At 35.3% G+C, this 20,152-nt stretch overlaps 1 protein-coding gene across 7 annotated transcripts in view; it reads right to left on the bottom strand.

Annotated features, from left to right (window-relative positions):
- Positions 1-20,152, bottom strand: part of ZEB2 (zinc finger E-box binding homeobox 2) — a 129,128-nt gene that overhangs the window by 20,311 nt on the left and 88,665 nt on the right. For 6 of the 7 annotated variants that reach the window (XM_066232923.1, XM_066232924.1, XM_066232927.1 and 3 more), the window contains exons 4-5: positions 15,804-15,875; positions 9,825-9,917 (exon numbers count right to left, since the gene is read on the bottom strand). In XM_066232923.1, coding sequence (XP_066089020.1) covers positions 9,825-9,917; positions 15,804-15,875 — 165 coding nt within the window. The remainder of the gene's footprint in view (positions 1-9,824; positions 9,918-15,803; positions 15,876-20,152) is intronic. The other variant, XM_066232929.1, reaches the window with a different exon arrangement.

The raw sequence follows: 20,152 nt of genomic DNA, 5'->3' as shown, positions 1-20,152 counted from the left end.
TTGCAAATATCTCAACCTTCCCTAAGGTCAAGTCAACTTTTTCTATCTAAAAAAAGAATTGCATTAATTAAAAACGTTTCCTTATAGCCATGTGTATTTTATTATTACTAGGGTAAATTTCTAGGTCTTTACAAGTCAAAAACACCTCAGATTTCTTGTAAATATGATAGTTGCTCTTATTAATGTTGCTTATTATTGATGCTTTCATAAATACCTTTATGTCTAGCTTAGATAAAATTGATATTTTAGATAGATAATGGTATCACTATAGATTGACTTTAAAAATTATCACCTAATAAACAGACAATATTAACAGAATTCTAAATAAAAAAGACATATTGGTCTGCAAATCACCCCCTTCCCCATAATTGAGTTGTTTTAGGATACTTTCTCAAAGGTTCTTAAAATTGAGTTTTACTTAGTGTTTACAAGTAGTTAAATTATAATGAGATGGCCATGGCTGGCTGGCTCAGGGTTAGAGTGTTGGCCCGGCATGTGGAAGTGCTGGGTTCGACTCCCAGCCAGGGCACACGAGAGAAGTATTCATCTGCTTCTCCAATCTTTCCCTTTCTCTTTATCTCTCTTTTCTCCTCCTGCAGCCAAGGCTCTATTGGCCTGGGCACTGAGGATGGCTCCATGGCCTCCGCCTCAGGTGCTAGAATGGCTCCGGTTGCAACAGAGCAATGTCCCAGATGGGCAGAGCATCGCCCCCTGATGGGCATGCCAGGTGGATCACAGTCAGGCACATGCAGGAGTCTGTCTCTCTGCCTCTCTGCTTCTCACTTCAGAGAAAATACAAAAAAAAAAATGTAGTGAGACTTTGATACTTAATCCTTCTCCTTTTGTTTCCTTCTCTTTTATTGCCTCACCATTTGTTTTCTTTATTTGTAACAAGCATGTGTTCCCATAGGAAGACAGGTACTCTATTATCACTTGTCTAGCACTCAGCATGTTTTGTATTTTCATTAAAAATTGAAGAATATATTTGAATATTATGCTAAACCATTTTAATAAACATCAAAATGAATAAATAAGTCTTCTGGAAAGGAAAGTATCTTGGAGGCTGCAGCAGGGCTGAAGCAAGTAAAAATCTGAGTGGAATGATTCATCCATCTCTTTGTTTAATAACTGTTTGTTGAGTGCCTACTACTGCTGGAGAGTGTGGTTAGGGATGCGGACACAATCGTGTTGATTGATCATTTTTTCCCCTTCCCATGACTTTTATATTTATGTAAATGTACATAAAATATTTGTGATTCTGCAATATTCAGACATATAATACATAAATGTATAGTAAGGGATTATATGTAATTCACATACATGGATACTTCCTAAGTATAACAGAAATTATGCATTTATCATGTAATCTGGCTTTCCCTTACTTCATGCATTTAGGCAAAGGGACCAGAAGAAATAAAAAATCTAGGTAACTGTATTAATCATCTTTTTAAAAATAATCTCTTTATTAACATTTTAAATGATAAGAAAACAAAACTTTTTAATTTAGTCATTTGTATTGAATTTTTTGATTAAAAAAGCCTATCCTTAGCATTTGTTGAGGTACATAAATTCTCACAGTTACTTTGTTTAAAGTTGACTAATTAATGGAATATAAGCATTTCATCATTAAAAATGCATGTGTTCCTTTCTGCAGAAGGCTTCCAAAATACACATTGGCACCAGATATCTAAAAACAACCATGAGGGAAGAGGATGATCTTTTCCTCATTACACAGCTACATGGGCAGCCATTGGAGTCTCCAACTGCTACAGAGGTGTGTATACAGCCAGGGAAGACTCATCGAGAGCGACAAAGTTTGCTTCCTTTTTGGGAATGAGTACAGCGTCTGGGCTGGTCTCCCCATGCCTGCGCCAGTGTGGCTTTCTCTGGGGAACCCCTGTTCAGATGGCAACGAGAGCCCCCCATATATAAGAGCTTTAGGAGAGAGAGTTATAGGAGGAATAGGGAGATGGGAATCTGTACTACTCTGCTGGATCAAATATCTCCCAAAACAGCAGGAAGTGGCCCAGTCAGGGACAGAGTCTAATTTTAAAGTGAGGTTTATATTTAGGGCATTATGATTATCAAGATCCAGAGACTACTAACCCTTAGACAGTTTCAATTGCCATGTTAGATAATATGTATCTTTCACATGACTGAGGGATCTAAAATTTTAGAATTGGTATATTACCAAAAAGATTCTTAAGACTATTTTATTGTATTTTAGAAGGTAAATTTATAAAGTGGGTTTTTTTGCCCAGAAATTCAGCGAGTTTTTCATGTACATGACATGTAAGGATGCTTTAAGGCAGTGGTTTCAGTATGAGGTCTCCGGGCTCTAAGCATCAGTATTACCCGGGAACCTGTTTAAAGTAATTTCTTAAAATCCAGCCCAGACCTGTGAAATCAGCAATCTGTGTTTTAACAAGTCCTTCAGATGATTCTGAAATTTGCCCAGTTTAAGAATCACTATTCTAGAAATTCAATTATTTGCCTCACGTGGCTAGAAAAGGCATTCAGTAACATGGTTTTGGGAAATATAGCACATGTCAGGTAGCCTTCCTGCTATTTCAACCTGAGCTCTTTCCCTCGATCTGCATTTATTGAATATCATCTGTGTATCTCAGTTTTTGAACTTATCATGTCACTTACATATCTGTGAGCTGATAGAGGCATGGATCATGTCTTATTCAGCTCTATATTACCAGGTCCTTATATAGTGCCCAGCATATAGCTAATGCTCAATAACTAAATAATTAGACCAGGTTCTGGGTCATTGGACTGCTCCTATGGGCTCAGCTATTTATATTTTTTAATCTTAATATTCTCATCTGTAAAATGAGGCAGTATATGCTTTCTGGGGTATCCTTGAAGTTTCAGAGTTCCATAATTTCAGTTAATTAATTACCCTAATCAACTTGCTTTTTATTTCACTATATTCTTTTCAATTAAAAACTCAAATCAGCATGGTTTTCTGATGGAGGAATCATATACACAGATTAAGAGAAAATATTTTGGAGCTGCCTAGAAACTACAAACGATGCCACAAGGAAAACAGTGCTTATTAAATATTTGGTGAATGAATGAAGGAGACACTAAAAAAGCTTGGGATATCAGTTATTTCTTGTGGGAACTCTTGCTGTGACGATAGCTTCTTTTAATCGCAAACAAAGCTAATAAAACCACAGCATTCATTAGCCAGGAAGTGACAGGCTCTTCTTGTACACTGATTATGGTCTGAAAACGACTCTCCTGTCTAATCTGCCAAGTGCTACTTCTGTTTTTCTCTCCTCAGAACCTATCTTTTCTCCACTTTATTTAAAAAAATTCATTGCATGAAATTAAAAAATTAAAACAATAATTTGCATGCCATCTCTCACTGGTTGATAAAATACTTCCATCATATTAAAATGTGATATATATCATACAAAAGAAGAAAACAACATGTTTTATAATAACAAGACTCCTGTTAAGTATTTAGGTACTAACTGAATTATCTAATAATTGATTAACAGTATACATTCACTCAACCCTTGCAGAAAAATACCTCATGATTATGATCAAGACTCAGTTACTCATATAAGAAATCTGGCTAATTCAAAAGTGTTAATTTGATCTCCATGTAAGAGTAATAAGAGGGCCCTGGCTAGGTAGATCAGTTGGTTAGAGTATTGTCTGGATAAGCCAAGGTTGCAGGTTCCATCCCCAGTCAGGGCACAGGAAAGAATCAACCAATGAGTGAATGAATAAGTAGAACAACAAATTAATGTTTTTCTCTATCTCTAAAACTAATAAATAAAAGTATTTTTTAAAAAAAGAGTAAAAAGAGGAATTGCAAGTTTTTCAACCAAGAGATTATAAAGGTATAGAAACTTTCTTACTCTTTCCCCTACTTTCTCTGTGTTAATGATATGACTCACAGAATTTGAGTTTAAAGAGACTTAACTACTTGCTAGCCTGCTAACCTCATCTCTACTATTACCAGCTTGGAAGAGTTATACCTTGCCCAATGATGTTTCTTGCTCAAGCAAGGTTTTCAATCTAGACCTAGATGTTTACCTCAGATTCAATTATTCTGGACATCCAGAAGGACTCTGTAAACTTGGACAGAATCGGTGTTTCTATGTAGTACTTAGGATTCGAATCCCTAATCTCACCCCCTCCTATTCTGGTTTATTCTCTGATGTTATCCTAGGGCGTTTTGTGAGATATAAGCAGAACTAGCTAATTTATGGATCCCAGAGAAAAACAGCAAAGCATTAAACCAAGGCTGAGGCCCTTCAGGCACAGGGCCTATATGGTTGTGCAGATCCTGGGCAAATTATCATGAGGCAGGACCCTTGAGAATGTAGCCCTCCTGCACCAACTATCGCAGTCCTCATTTTTGTTTTCTTTGTTCAGGATTCCTGATGAAATGTCATTAGAAGGAAGGTTAGGGTGGGGCAGAGTCTGAAATTTCTATTCTCATTTCCTCATTTACCATATGATACAACTAAGGTACAGTGAGGTCCATGATTCACATAAAGTTATACAAATAATTTCTGGAAGAGCTGCATGGACAATTTATGTATCCTGACTCTTAACTCATTACTTTTCAACTTTATCACAATGACTCATTATGAGAGGGAGAACGAGAAAGCCCCATCTTTTTAGTTTTTCATAATGCCTAACTGATTGGTTATGATCTGAATACTGTAGGTTCTAGAAAAGTTCACTGTGACATTATAAACAGTTCTAAAAACATTATAACACCATTTTTTCTTTTCATTTTCCTGCTCTTCTAAATCCTATGATTATGTTATTACTAAGTAAACTACATCTAAATTTACTGAGGCAAAGCAAAAATATCATAAAAGTTCTTCAAATTCTCCACTTAAAATGTTTATTTAAAATTTCCATTTAACATTTAAGAATTGTATTTTCCTAATTAAGCTACTTATTTCCAATCATGTTTCTAAAGGCACTCAATACAGAGTAACTTTATGAAGCACACTGTAAAGGTGAATTTTTATTAACTATTATGGTAATAGTAAATAAAAAAGTCTCAAATTTAACTTAGTACTAGAGACTTGTTCACGGTTCATTTTGCTTTCCCATCTCACATATTACTTGTTTATTTCCCCACATGCTTAATGACATCCTCCTCTATGAGTTCCACTTCTTTAGATTGAATAAAACTGTGTCACCCCTTGATAACTTGCCATCCCTCACAGCCCTTTCAAGCAGATCCACTCCTGCTTTCATTTGTCTCAACACACAGAGCAAAGAGGATGGGTCAACACACTCCTTCATTCACATTACTGTTTCCAACTAGTGTATTTTATTAATTTGTTCACCATCTATTTGTTTATTCATTAATTCAACAAATGACTTGTTTATCAACCGTCAAGGCTGTATAAACACCATGCCTTGGGAATATGGAGAAGAGCAAACTTAATCTCTACCCTCAAAAAGCCCCCAATCTATAATTGTATTTTTTGAAGCTTAAGTCATCCCTTTTCTCCATTATGTTTTATAACACTATGTGTATATCTCAAGTAAAATGACATTCGTCCTATTATGTTTTCCCCCGGCTGCCATTACTATCATTCTGGAAAACTTCATTGTTCAAAAGATAATCCGTGGGAAATCCTGGCTTCATAGTGCTTTGAGTTTCTCTAGTGCAACAACATGGATGGCCACACCTTGGTAGTGGGCTAACCCTGGGACAATTCTGTCTCTATGAACCAGAATTTGGAAATTTCACTCTCTGGTTTCAACTTTCTGCCCTTCCCATCACTGAGTTCCTTATTCCTCTGAAATAGGTATTTCATTGTGATACTCAGTTTTCCAGTGTGTATCACCCATTCTGACTTTATGTTTGCTTCAGTTCACTTGGAGCCTGAAATCACTTCCATCCCTCTTTTACTCTTGTTGCATCCTTACCATGCCAAACTAACATCTAGCCCAATTTCCCTGCTCCCAGAGTATTAAAATGTCTAAATAAAGTTTAATAATTATGTTGACTTATTTCAATCTGTGCCATGAAAATAAGATATTCTTTTATGATGATGATTGATCTCCATATATTCTCCACATCAACTACTCTACATTTTTCCTCCTCAAGATTACAACCCTTCTTCTTAGTCCCTTACTGTCAACTGATGAGCTCTTTTCCTATTTAGCTCAAAGAATACAACCTTTGTTATGTGAATTCTCTAAACTACCTTAAGTAAAACCTAAATCTCTCCACCATCACTCTTCCTTCTTTTTTGGATCTTATTGCTAAAAATATGTGTCTCTGCACATAGCCAAGGCTACTATCTAAAGCTATACCCTCACAACTTTTCTGATAACCTACTCTATCTTTCACCCAGTCTTATATTTTCAATCTTTCTCTCATTTGCCCAGAAGAAATGTTCAGCAAGCGTTTGTCTTGAAGAGAGACTTCCTTCCTTAAAATTTGCAATCTTCTCTTTTCATGTCTCCAGTATTTGATCCTATACTCTGTCAGAAGCCCTCTGTAATACGAAATACTTGCACTTAAACCTAGCTTGCTGTGTTTCAAATAAAACATTGTAATCCATATATAATAATAATAATTAATAATAATGGATAGCAATGATTGAATATTTAGTACATCTAGCATTGTGTTAAACATTTTACACACAGTTCTTATTCATCTACCATTGTTTCATCTACCCAGTTGAATATAAGTTCTTAATGACAGTGATTATTCACTATATTCTGCATGATACCTATCAAAATGCTTGCACTTAGTAGGGTCTCCCAAAGTGACCACAAATCTGAATAGTTAATGTGGTTATAATTATTTATTTGTAAATTTTGCCTTTTTGTTACTATGATTTTTTGTTTTTCCTATTGACACCATAAGATTATTCATTCTTAAGAACTGGAATTAGATTTTCTATTTTCTGAAAATTTATTTCTCAAGCCTCAGTTCAAATGCTGCACAAAACAAATACCCTGACTGAAAAGAATGAATTTAAGTATCTTAGTGGTTAACAAGTGACACACATTTTATTATTTGTTTATTTGCTTGTTATCCAGACAGGGAGAAAAAAAAAAAGATATGATTCCTTTTTTTTTTTTTTTTAAGATTTTATTTATTCATTAGAGAGGGGGGAGAGAGAGAGAAGGGAGGAGGAGCAGGAAGCATCATCAACTCCCACATGTGCCTTGACCAGGCAAGCCCAGGGTTTTGAACTGGCAACCTCAGTGTTTCCAGGTTGATGCTTTATCTACTGTGCTACCACAGGTCAGGCCAAGATATGATTCTTAATGTTAGTGACCAAGTAAAAGGAAAATTCTTGAAAGCTTTCATTGTCATTATACACAAACATTATTCTACAAAATCCTCATCTACATTTAAATAAAGATTCTAGTTAAAGATGAAGTTAGATAGAAAACTAAGCTATTCCTTCTTAATCTACATATTTTAACCTCAAATGCACTGTAAGCAGTGAAAAGAAACTTGTCCTGAAACCTGTCTGGGTAGTTTTCCAAGATGTCAAAGGAATTTAATTGGCAAAGGCTCTTAAAATTGACTGGTTAGTTCTTCCGTTACAAATTTGTTAAATACTGTATTTTTGTTTTCTAGAGAAGGAATTAATGAGAAACCCATGTGAAGGTAGAAAATAGCTCAGAATGCATTTGTTTCTCAATGAATAAAAGTGATTTAAAGCTTAGATGTACATGCCCTGGCCAGTTAACTCAGTTGGTTATAGCATCATCCCAATATGCCAAGGTTGCAGGATCGATCCCCAGTCAGGGCACATACAAGAATCAAACAATGAATACATAAATGAGTGGAATAACAAGCTGATGTTGCTTCCTCTCTCTCTTCCCCACCCCCTACTTTTCCATTGTCTCTCTAAAATCAATAATTAAGAAAAACTACTGGTACATGAAAACAAACTGGAAGAAACAAAACAAAACAGGTGAGCATCTAGTATATGTTAGGCTTTGTAGTAGGTACTTTAAACATGTTATACCAGTTAATCCCTACTTTTTTCACAGAAATCATTATTACTCCTTTAGTGATATAGAAATAAAGGCTCATTATGTATTCAAGTTCACGTACCAAGTAATGGGCAGAGACACAATTCAATTGTTGTTTATCTGACTCTAGAATCTAGAGCACCCCCAAACAATGTTTGCCCTTCATATGTAAAAGCAGTTATATATTATTCTTAAAGTATTAGAAGAACATTTAATTACTATAGTTAGAGTCAATATATGTAGTTACTTCGTGGACAATAATTTGCTTGCATTATGTAAGATTAAGAACTAAGACCTAATTTGGCTTTGCCCCATTTCTAGATGCAAGGTGTTTCTCTTTTCTCAGCAAAGGAAGCAAAGATGTAGGTGGGTATTAATAGCCCTTTATGGATAGAGTAGTATATTGTCTGAGTAAATATAACTTTCACACATTCAAAGAGGAAACAACAGGAGCCTATTTGGGTCTTGATATACACGTGGAACCACATTAATGCTAATGATCACCACGTACCTAAGATAGATCCTTGTTACTACTAGGTCTTAGGAAACTCATATTTATAATGCTCCTAAGTTTTTCTATTCAATCTTCTTGGAAAATGATTTCCCCCCCCCATACACTCTTAAAAATCCTCCATAATAACTTCCTTCTGAATTTGAATCTGATTAATATCAGAAAGATGTAAGGGTCTTTCTGATATAAAGAATGTAAAGTACATTCTTTATCTTATGCATTAAAACATACAATTTTCTTTCATTTTTAAAACATTGAAACACATGCAATGTGAAAAATTATTAATATAAATCAGAGTTTGCAATGCTTTATGTTGTTAAAAATCAATTTTGCTATGCTGTTAATCTAACTTTGTTGTGAAAAAGCAATGATATCATTGGATGTTGTTCTTTGCTTTTGCAAAGTTGATTTTAGGAACTTAAATCCTGGTTTCACTCTGAAGATGATGGACTTAATCACCTTCACAGGTAATGTTTTCTCCTATTGAGGCTTCCTTCTGAGAGTACATTTCTTCTCCATTAATTACCCTTCCTTCCTTCCTTCCTTCCTTCCTTCCTTCCTTCCTTCCTTCCTTCCTTCCTTCCTTCCTTCCTTCCTTCCTTCCCTCCCTCCCTCCCTCCCTCCTTCCTTCTTTCCTTTCTTTCTTTCTTTCTTTCTTTCTTTCTTTCTTTCTTTCTTTCTTTCTTTCTTTCTTTCTTTCTCTTTCTCTCTCTCTCTTTCTTTCCTTCTTTCTTTCTTTCTTTCTTTCTTTCTTTCTTTCTTTCTTTCTTTCTTTCTCTCTCTCTCTCTCTCTTTCTTTCTTTCTTTCTTTCTTTCTTTCTTTCTTTCCTTCTTTCTCTTTTTTCTTTCTCTCTCTCTCAATTTCTTTCCCCTCCCTCCCTCCCTCCCTCCCTCCCTTCCTATTCCCTCCCTCCCTCCTCCCTCTCTCCCTCCCTCCCTCCCTCCCTCCCTTCCTTCCTTCCTTCCTTCCTTCCTTCCTTCCTTCCTTCCTTCCTTCCTTCCTTCCTTCCTTCCTTTTCCTTCCTTCCAGTCATAATGTATAGTATCATGTGTATTCACTGTTATACTAGATATTTTGAGGGAAACAAGAAATAATCTTTTTCTTAAAGCAAATATTTTTGGTGCAGTTACTAAGGCAAATATATACATTCTGTATTTAACTACCTCAACAATCCTATGAGGTAGACATCATGATATCTAACTCCATTTTACAACAGAAGAAATTGCTTGTCCTCATAAAATAAAATAGGTGAGATAGGTGCGCACAATATAAAGAGGAACAATTCAACATGTTAAAATTAGTTGTGTGTACCTGAGGGCTGTGGGATTTCAGAGAAGGAAGAGATTGATGTGGTTTGGGTGTTCAAGGATGACCACATTAAGGAAATGGGATGTGAGTTGGCCCCTGAAAAACAAAAGCATAAGGAGAATCTGGATGACTGAAGGAAAGGAAGAGACAATGTCTAAACAACAGTGAAGGCAGAGATTCAGGTTGGCCTCAATGTCATTTTTTTTACATTACCAAGGATTTATTCTGATAAGAATGAAACACTGCTAGTATGAAATGGATGGCACTTAAATATTTTATTTTAAATATTTATTTATTTATTTATTTATTTATTTATTTATTGTGACAGACAGAGTCAGACAGAGGGACAGATAGGGACAGATAGACAGGAAGGGAGAGAGATGAGAAGCATCAACTCTTCGTTGCGGTTCTTTAGTTGTTCATTGATTGCTTTCTCATATGTGCCTTGACTGGGGGGGCTACAGCAGACTGAGTGACTCCTTGCTCGAGCCAGCGACCTTGGGTCCAAACCGGTGAGCCCTGCTCGAACTAGATGAGCCCGCGCTCAAGCTGGCAACCTCAGATCTCGAACCTGGGTCTACTGCGTCCCAGTCTGATGCTCTATCCACTGCGCCATTGCCTGTTCCGGCTGGATGGCATTAAATATCAGAGACAAATGTTGATTTTGCATTATAGGTACTAAAGTGTAATTAAGGATACTAAAAAGAGAATTTGGACAATGAGAAAAGAATTATTGGAAGAATGTGAACTGATGAAGTAAAGGAGGACATGAAGGCTAGTAGAGGTCAATCAAATGTAAAGGAGTCTTTTATGTTTGGGAGACTAGAATAATGGGAGAGAAAATGTCCGGCTGGTTATTTCAGGCCAAGTGTCAAAAATATGTCAACCTAGGCAAATGAAAGGGAACTCAATGTTGTTTTCTCCCATTTGCCTTCTCATTTATTCAAAAACTCTTTCTGACTTAGACCATTCCAGAATTTATGATAATAAAGTGATCAAAGCTCTATTCCATTCCTGCCCTCAAGTAACTTACAGTCTAGTCAGGAGAAACACCCACAGGTGACTAAGTATAATATGAGAGAGAATGAAATAAATCCTATAAGATGATCCTCAAAGGAATGAATGCTTTATCCTGAATTGGAGACTATAAGATGGTTTCCTGGTGGCGATAGATGGCCTTTAAGAAAATGTATGATGTTGTCAGGCTAAGAAAGAATGAATAGGTTGAAGAAAAACTATGAGCAAAAACAAAGCAGTATAAATAAAAAACAGTCTTTCAGAGGTGGGGTATATTCTGAGAAATGGTGTTAAAGGCAAGATGGGGTTAAATCATGAAGAGCTCCAACTCAGCTCAATGCCAACTGATTCTGAAAGCGGTGGAGAACCATACAGGGTTGAGTATGAAAGGGAGTGGGGGATGAGTTACAATTCTCCACCTACCCTAAGTGTCAAGAAAACAACTTCTAACTAACTTTGTTAGGGTAAGGAATGTATTTTAAAAATTAGGGATTAAAAACAGGGGGCCCAGTTAGCAAGATATTGTAAAAGCTTAAATGAAGATGAGGGTTTAAAGTGATAGAAGTGATATATTTGTGACAGTAGCATTGGTAGTACCTGGTGACTAATAAGATAGAGGTATGTAAGTGTCAAAGATGATACCATAGTTTCTAGCAAGGATTGGCTCCTCAGAATGCTGAAAAACCTTCTGAGGCAAAAGGATATGTCAGGTGACTTAGATTTTTTTCCCTCAAATATGTTACAGTTAGCTATGTGGCCTTTTTTTTAACTACAGTTTCCTCAACTATCAAATTATATTTAAGAAATTGTTCTGTAGTGTAAGTTTTAATTTTAGAATTCTGTGATTCAGTTTAACTAAACCTTCCCACTACTTCTTACAGATTTAAACTCAAAATATATTATGAAGCAGATGCTTTTAGATTCTAAAAGACTACTTTATTTATATAAAGTTAAACTTTACTACTTAATAGATTTGTAAAATTGAGAAAAAGCTTCAGAGGTCTTTTTCTTTTTTTTAGTTAGGAATGAAATTTGTATGTTGCATATCCAAAGAGAAATGTTATAGACATTTTTCCTGTATTCCCTCCACAAATTATTTCAATTAGTAACAATGCTTCTTATCAGAAAATTTGCCTAACTTTAAAAAAAATTTATCTATTCCAATGTCTGTTGGTTCTGCTTTGATTAGAAAAGAAAAATGGGATTGGATGTTTAAAAATTCCACATTTTTCATTAATAAAAATATTTATTGAGAACTTATTAATTTTAAGGTGCACTTATAGACAATGTGGTAGCCTCAGAAACAATCCATGCTTTCAGAGTTTGCAATCTAAGTTGGAAATGACAACATATTAATTATCAACACATTACAGGATCTATGAGAAAGTTAGCTAATTTGTTTTATAAGAGTTCATTGGAGAAAGCTATCATTTAAGTTGGGATAACTAAAGAGGAAAGTTAGCTGGATCTTTATTAGAAGGACTTGGGTGAAGAGAAAGATATGACCCATAAATAAGTGATTTCAATCAGAAAAGATGAAATATCTTATTTTAATTTTACATGTATTTAGCACCTAAAAAGATGCTAGAGTAAAGAAGCAGTAAGCTTCTTCTACAATGTGGGAAGAAATATGCATTTATTCTCTAACAGGACAGGGTTATAAGCTGAAGATCAGCAGTAAATTCCTAATCACCAAGTACAATGTATTTGCTCAACATTCCTTTCCACTTGTAGTTATTTGAAACTTTTGATTGAATTGACCATTCTCTTCTTTCTGAAACTTTCTTTCTTTGCCTTCTGAATGGTTAATATTTGTCTTACAATTCTGTCTTACAATCTTTTTTCTTTTGATGAATTTGACTTTTTTCCCTACTCACCAGGAGCTCTGGCCTCAGCTTTCTACTTGATTCAATAAACACACTCTCAATTGTAAATCTCATAGTTCCAAGATGTTAAATACTATCTGAATATATTTGCATGACTCTCAAATCACTATAGCAAGCCCTAACTTCCTGGGTTTCAATTCCTCATTTCCAATGGACATTCTTATGTTCTCATACATATTTGTCTCACTTTCATATGAAAATATTTATGTCTAAAAACTAACTCAAAGTCTTCTTCCCAAAATTAGATCTCTCTTCTGTCTAGAAATAGCAAATATTGCCTTATTCTAAACATACAATGTATATTCTTAAAACTACTTTGACTGTATCAGCCAGAGAACCAGTCATGTTACTAATTTCACCAGTGTCACCACCCCAGGACAAGCTTTTTATCATTTCACACCTGAATAACTACAATGACTTCTAGTTGGTCTCTCAAAGTCTGGTTTCACCCCAAAGAAATCATGGTAGTGTTATGACCCAAAATTTTGCTTATTGCTTTGTATTCACCATCAGCTGGCTTCAATTTAAATGTCCACTTCATTTCCCATGAATTGCCTCATAGGACCCTCTGATTCAGCCAAATCCTTTTACTGTCCTCTGAATAAACATCACAGTTTCCTTCGTTGGCTCTAACATACTTCTCTTCGTTTGCTGGAGCCCTTCCTCACTCCTCTGACTATGGAAAATGTACTTGGTTTAAATTTCAACTTTATCATGAAACCTTTTCTAAATATTAACATAATAGGATCTCTCAGACTTCTCTAATTTGAAATAATTATGGTTCCTGCCATTTGTTGCATATGTATAACATATTTTCACTTATTGGGCATTATTATTTCTTGAGCATTAGTTTCATCTTCCAAATTAAATAAAAACCATGTCCTGGACTGCCTGACCTATCTTCTACTACACGTATACACAACAGTGAATATATATAAGAGAATCAATGAATGCTTATTGATTTATTTATTGACTGAATAAATATAATATAAGGAATAGTAAGCAGCATGAGAAAAAGGGATCTTAGAGCTAGGTAAAAGAACATTCAAAATTGATTTTTAAATCTTCTGAATAGGAACAATTTTTATTAACTTCACTTTAGACTTTAAATGTGTAAGACACCTGGTTAATTGTACTTTGTGGAATAAATTTACTTTTGTGACACGTACAATGCCTAAAGTTAAAAAAAATGAACATTTATGGATGCTTGAAGTTGAAAGTAAAAATTATTTTTAAAAGGAATATGGCCCTGGCCGGTTGGCTCAGCTGTAGAGCGTCGGCCTAGCGTGTGGAGGACCCGGGTTCGATTCCCGGCCAGGGCACACAGGAGAAGCGCCCATTTGCTTCTCCACCCCTCCGCCGCGCCTTCCTCTCTGTCTCTCTCTTCCCCTCCCACAGCCAAGGCTCCATTGGAGCAAAGATGGCCCGGGCGCTGGGGATGGCTCTGTGGCCTCTGCTCCAGGCGCTAGAGTGGCTCTGGTCGCAACATGGCGACGCCCAGGATGGGCAGAGCATCGCCCCCTGGTGGGCAGAGCGTCGCCCCTGGTGGGCGTGCCGGGTGGATCCCGGTCGGGCGCATGCGGGAGTCTGACTGTCTCTCCCTGTTTCCAGCTTCAGAAAAATGCAAAAAAAAAAAAAAAAAAAAAGGAACATGAAGCCATTTTTTATTTTATCAGTTAAGACATTATATAAAGTAACCAATTTATGGTATTTATTATGTTTTTATATGAAGCTATTTTTCATGTTCCTACTTTACATGTTGTGGATATTCCTACCACAGAGACTATTAAAACTAGAAACACCCAAGAAGCAACTGGTTCAGTCTATTCCTTTTTCAGCTGTAGAAAGTGAGTTGCAAAGAGGGTACCTGATTTGCCCAAGGTTACAACCTAGTTATTGCCAGAGCTGTACCTAACAATTAGGATTGTTGGTTCCTAATTGTATAAATTTTCCAAAATTTCATTTTATGCAGTTTTATTTTTATACCTAGATTTTCATTATTTTTCTTATTTTACACCCAACAAATTGAATTAGTACCTTTAAAGTTATTCATAAGGGCATTCTAAATAGAGGCACAGCGTGAGCAGTTTATTATGATATGTATCAACATAAGGGAGACATGAATATCACCTTAATTATCTACATTTGTAAAACTTCATAGAACTGTACCTTTTTTTAGATTGATGGTAGTTATGTGATTTTAATTTTCATTTTGTTTTGTTTTGTGTTGGAAGATAGCCTTACACTGGGCACTATGCTAATATTTGTAATAGTAGTGTAAGGGATTGTTTGAAACACCAAAAATGATTAGCCTTATCCAGGAAAAGAGAGATAAACACAATGAGTCAATGTTAATTTGAACTGGTGATGTGAGAATGTGAGAGAAGATGCTGTTTTGTGGAAAGCACTAGACTTTCACAATTGTCCTGAAATGCCATTCGATAGCAGTAGCTGAGTTATACAAAATACTACTTAGACCTTCCCATTGTCTTTTTTAGCCTCATTAAAAAGAGGTAAAATTGTCACTTTTTATTTATAAAACTTTTGCTTAGAAAATATTATTTAGAAGGGCTAGAGTGTATTGAGTATTAAAAGTAAAGAAAGAATAAAAAGGAATTCAGATGATCAATTTTTGTAAGGAATGTTCATGGAAATTTGGTTTATCTTTCTGGAAAAAAAATTTACAATTGAAATCACACCATATCATTTGAATTCTGGATGACTAATATCAAGTGGTGGCTAGAAGAGGCATATTATATTCTGATTTTAGAATTATTTGTGCAATCCTTTAAAGTAAAAATTACTACCAGAAATCTGCTAAATTCATACTTTGAAATGATTTATTCATCTAGTTCATTTTTCTCAATTTTCCTAGGCAAAATAGGGGTTTAAGATATATTTGCTGAATAAAATACCAAAATTTAGAGGGTTCTGATTTGAAACAAAACAAGAGACTTATAATGTCTGACTTAAATATGAAGCCATAGATATACAACTGGAAGAGTTGTTGTCTCTTTCCCCGACTCACTAAATCCACATGACACAGGACAAATATAATAGCCTGGTCAACTTAACTCACCTGTACCATTGTTAATTGTGGTCTGGATAGTGGCTTCCGGCCCCATAGTGTCATAGTCATCCTTCATTTCTTCTGTGGGAGAAAATTATCTTTAGCATTTGAAAATTGTAAAAAGGCTTACTATACTAAGCATGCCAACCACAGGAACAAGTAAGATTCTTTTAAAGGAAACAGAGAAAAGGCTTGTTGTAAACCTCTAAACAATAGCTTTGTTCAGGCAATTGAATGAATCCAATAGTGCTAGCTGCACAAGAACTTATTTACTTTAAGCATTACTGCAAGCTGTGAAAAACAGAGGTGCTTATTTGGGGCAAATGAAGGGCTTTTTTTCTGGTGGCAGTTCTAGTGACAAACAGGAGGAAAGATATTATTTTTTCAATAAGAGTCAAAGGCAACTAGTATTTGTATTTACAAAGAGGCATGCTAGCTTCTATGCCTCTAGAAACCCTGGATGATTAGTGGCAAGTCAGAATTTCTTATTTTATTTTTATACATTTTCCTCCTTGGACAGCATTAACGTATGCAAACATTTTTTTAAACATAATTCTACACACCAAAACTTGCAATGCCCTGTTTATAAGATAAGCATCCCAGAGGTATTGAAAACACCTGTTTCTCTAACCTTCGAAAACATGCCTTCTTTCCTCCTTTCCTTACTACGCCAGAAATATCTCCCTTCTTTATTACGCCCCAGTAGATAATCAGAGTCATTTTCTGAGGAAGAACATACAGATCTAACAACAGCACAATGTTCTGATGAAGATAAAAATACGTAATGTGTAAGTTGAAGACTCAAAACTGATGAAAGGACATTTTCAGAAATTGCAATGTTTTAAAATAGGAAGAGTGTGAAAAATAGGAGGACTCTTGATTTCTCTGCCTACTGAACTGTAGCTTATGTGAGAGGGCAGAGAAGGACAGCTGACAGCTCAAAACAGAAATAAAGCAGGAACTTTTTAAAATTGTATTTTAACAACAGCAATACTAATGAGAACCAAACATGATCCAGTATACCATATTTCCCCATGTATAAGACACTCCCATGTATAAGATGCACCTTAATTTGGCAGCCCAAAATTTGAAAAAAAAATGTATTACATAAAGTTATTGAACTCAAGTTTTATTCATCATAAAACTCATACCACTCCTTTTCACTGTCAAAAAAGTGGGAAATGCAAATAAAAAATCTACAACCACTGTATAAGATGCATCCAGTTTTTAGACCCCCAATTTTTCGAAAAAAGGTGTGTCTTATACATGGGGAAATACAGTAAATCTCTCTCTGTGATAATCGTTTTACTTAAAACAACAGACACTTCAGAAACAGGTCTCTGAAGCCCCAAATTTATTCTAATTATGCTCTGTCCATCACATTTTAGTCACAATTATTTGAGAAAAGAACAAGCTCTAGCTAATGTTACCACAAAATTAAAATATATGTTTTACAAGGAGCATCTTGCAGTTTATCTGTTTCTGGTTTCAGAGCTAAAAACTCATGGGCTTCATAGGTAAAATATATAAATGCTAATTTAATGCCACTGAATATATAACAGTCAGAAAATGTGGACAGTATTTGTTTAAACTGTACAACCACTTTAATTTTTTTTTTTTTGGCCCCCGACTTCTTTCTTATTTAAGGACTATTTTCACAGAGACATTTTGCATAAAACATTTAGAAGTTCAATATAGAGCAGTATTGTATTGTCAATTGTAATAATTGATCGGTTGAAAGGCTCCCTCATTTGATATTTTTATCAGTCTCTGCAAGGAATTAAATTAAGGTATTTCTGAGAAGTTCAGTACTAGATATAAATATAGCTTTTGTGTCTTTCTTCCTCGTTCATCTCATGTGATTTCTGGTAGCTAAGAGTCAGAAGTATCATAAGTTTTCCATCTGAGAGATCAAGTCATTGAGGGGAAAACAGTTAACAGCATTTTTTTTTTGCATAATAGTGGTAATGTTCAAGATTTCTGCTGCACTTCCTTCCTCATTGTCATTTTCTTATGAAAAAGTAAAGAGAAGTTACAGTGGGTGGTTGCTTCCCAAATTATTAAATGCTGGGTATACAAGTGTGCAGTCAGCACTTCGTATATATGGCATGCTGTAGGACCTTTAGCTATAATTCTTTTTCACCAAACTGTGCAGCTGAGATAGTGTCACTTTTACCTGGAATGTACTTCGCTTCAAGTTACTGAGCACCAACCTTTTAAAATATATATATATATATCAAGCTCAATTCACTAAAATGAAATGCTAAGCCTTTCCAGGTGTGTATCTGAAATACTGTGCATCTGTCTATTTAATTCAGTTTCACATGAACCATGCTCAGAAGGACTGAATGATGCAAGGGTTAGGGACATCTCTGAATGAAGGGTGATCCTGGCTGTCTTTCTGCCTCATGCCCAACCTTAAACATTTTCCAAGACACCTCCAACTTAGCATACTGTGTCTGAAACCACATAGTATATTTATTTTTAAAACACTTGTAAAAGTTTGCATTTTCCAGTCACCCCTGGGATGAGGGTTTGTAAAAATAAAGAGCACTTTCTTCCTTAAGATGAAGAATCCTTGAATAAGCAGAAAGAGGCCAAGATGCAGGTGATTTATTTAAGTCTGTGTCAGTGATAATGATGTCATGGTTTCCAGCACACTGTGTCCACCCCATTGTAGGACAAAAGAATGTCAAGGACAATTCTAAACACAAAACTTTGATTGTGCTGGAACCGGAAAGGCACAGTAAGAACTCCACTGCGCTCTTCAGTTCAAAACCTGCATCCTGCAGACAAACCACAGAAAGCCAGGGAGAAAGAGCACGGGAGAGGGGGCTTATCTCAGAGTAAAGCTATGTGCTGAGGTATGATGGTAGACAGCCAGGCACCAGGGATAAAACACTACTAAATAAAACAGAACCAGAATTAGAATTATTGTCTATATTGTGTGTTTTGAACAATAAATAAGAAAAATATTTTATCAGAAGAAAAGTGTGTTATCTAAGAGTCAGGATAAACAATGAGTGGCTTTTTAAGACCAATTTCTTTTCATTAGACATCAAGGCACCACTTTTGGAACAATAATAATAATAAAAAAAGAACAATAAATCACTACTAATCATTAGAACTAGACAGGTATTAGCCAGCAACTTTCTTGGTCTGAATAGCCAAATGAGATTAGGGATTTACATTTTATTTAATTACTGTGACTCCAGAATGCTAGTTTATTTACCATAAAGGTAAGAGCAAAGGACAGCCTGGTCATTTGTATCACAGGCACCATTAACTACAGGTGATAACAGGTTTTGTAATGCACTCATATGGATCATTGTATATTAAAACATTTAGAATTACGACCCATGACCAGCACAAAAAGCTGCTGTGTTCACAGGCTACTACAGGCTGAAAGTGGTGTTTTGGCTGTTTTTCGATTATTGATCTTAATTTTTTTTTAATTAAACTTTTTCTTTTTAGAAGTTTGGGGCCGTACATTTGTTATATCATTATTAATTATTCCTTTAAGGGTGGAAATTCCAGTAATTGGTCCTTACCCTTGATTTCTAGATATTAAAATTTAAAGCATTAGAACATTCATTCTTATAGCCCTGCATATCTAGTTCATTAACAAATATGAATAGCTAACACCAGCTCATTTAAATAGTATGTCTTACATGAGTTCTCGCCACACTCTGTTTCTGTCACACTGCTCCCAAGAATCATTGGCTCTTATTATACATGTAAATGGCTATCATAAAAATAAAAATTTCATTTAAGATTGTTAATGACTTCTGCAGCAGTCAGACTTCCTTTAATGATCATCCTCTGCCCCTAATTAAACGTATTTATCTTTCAAGCATCTTTGGCTGAGTTCTCCCTCATAGTTGAAAATCTAAAACCTTAAGTCTTAATGGATATAACGATAAATGTTTATGTGTGGGATTGCTGAGATTCGAGAAACCTTCACCGAAAGCAAAATTGGAAACAGAAAGAGTACAAAACTTGGCACAGTATATTAGAAAAACGAAAAACAAACACACTCCACTCACACTGCCATCAGTCTCTTTTTCTTATTTTTTTCCCACATTTAATTTTCTTTAGTTAGTGGAAGCGCTTTTATTTTCCTCCTTCCAGAACACCAAACAATTGCTCTGCCTATGTTCCATGTTTTCCAGTCTGCGACATCACAATCGCATATAGGTAGACTTTTATTTTAATTTTTTATTAAAGTATAGTTGGCATGCAATAGGTAGCCTTGTGCCCACTGATTTCCCTTCCTACCTCACTTCACCTATTTATATATTTTAAAAAACTGTTTTGTATATTGTAAGAGAAAAACAGGACGGGGTAAATCATGATCG

Source organism: Saccopteryx bilineata, chromosome 5, assembly GCF_036850765.1.
Source record: "Saccopteryx bilineata isolate mSacBil1 chromosome 5, mSacBil1_pri_phased_curated, whole genome shotgun sequence".
Classification (NCBI taxonomy): domain Eukaryota; kingdom Metazoa; phylum Chordata; class Mammalia; order Chiroptera; family Emballonuridae; genus Saccopteryx; species Saccopteryx bilineata.
Note: the sequence above shows the minus strand (reverse complement) of the source record. Positions and strands in the feature narration are given on the sequence as shown.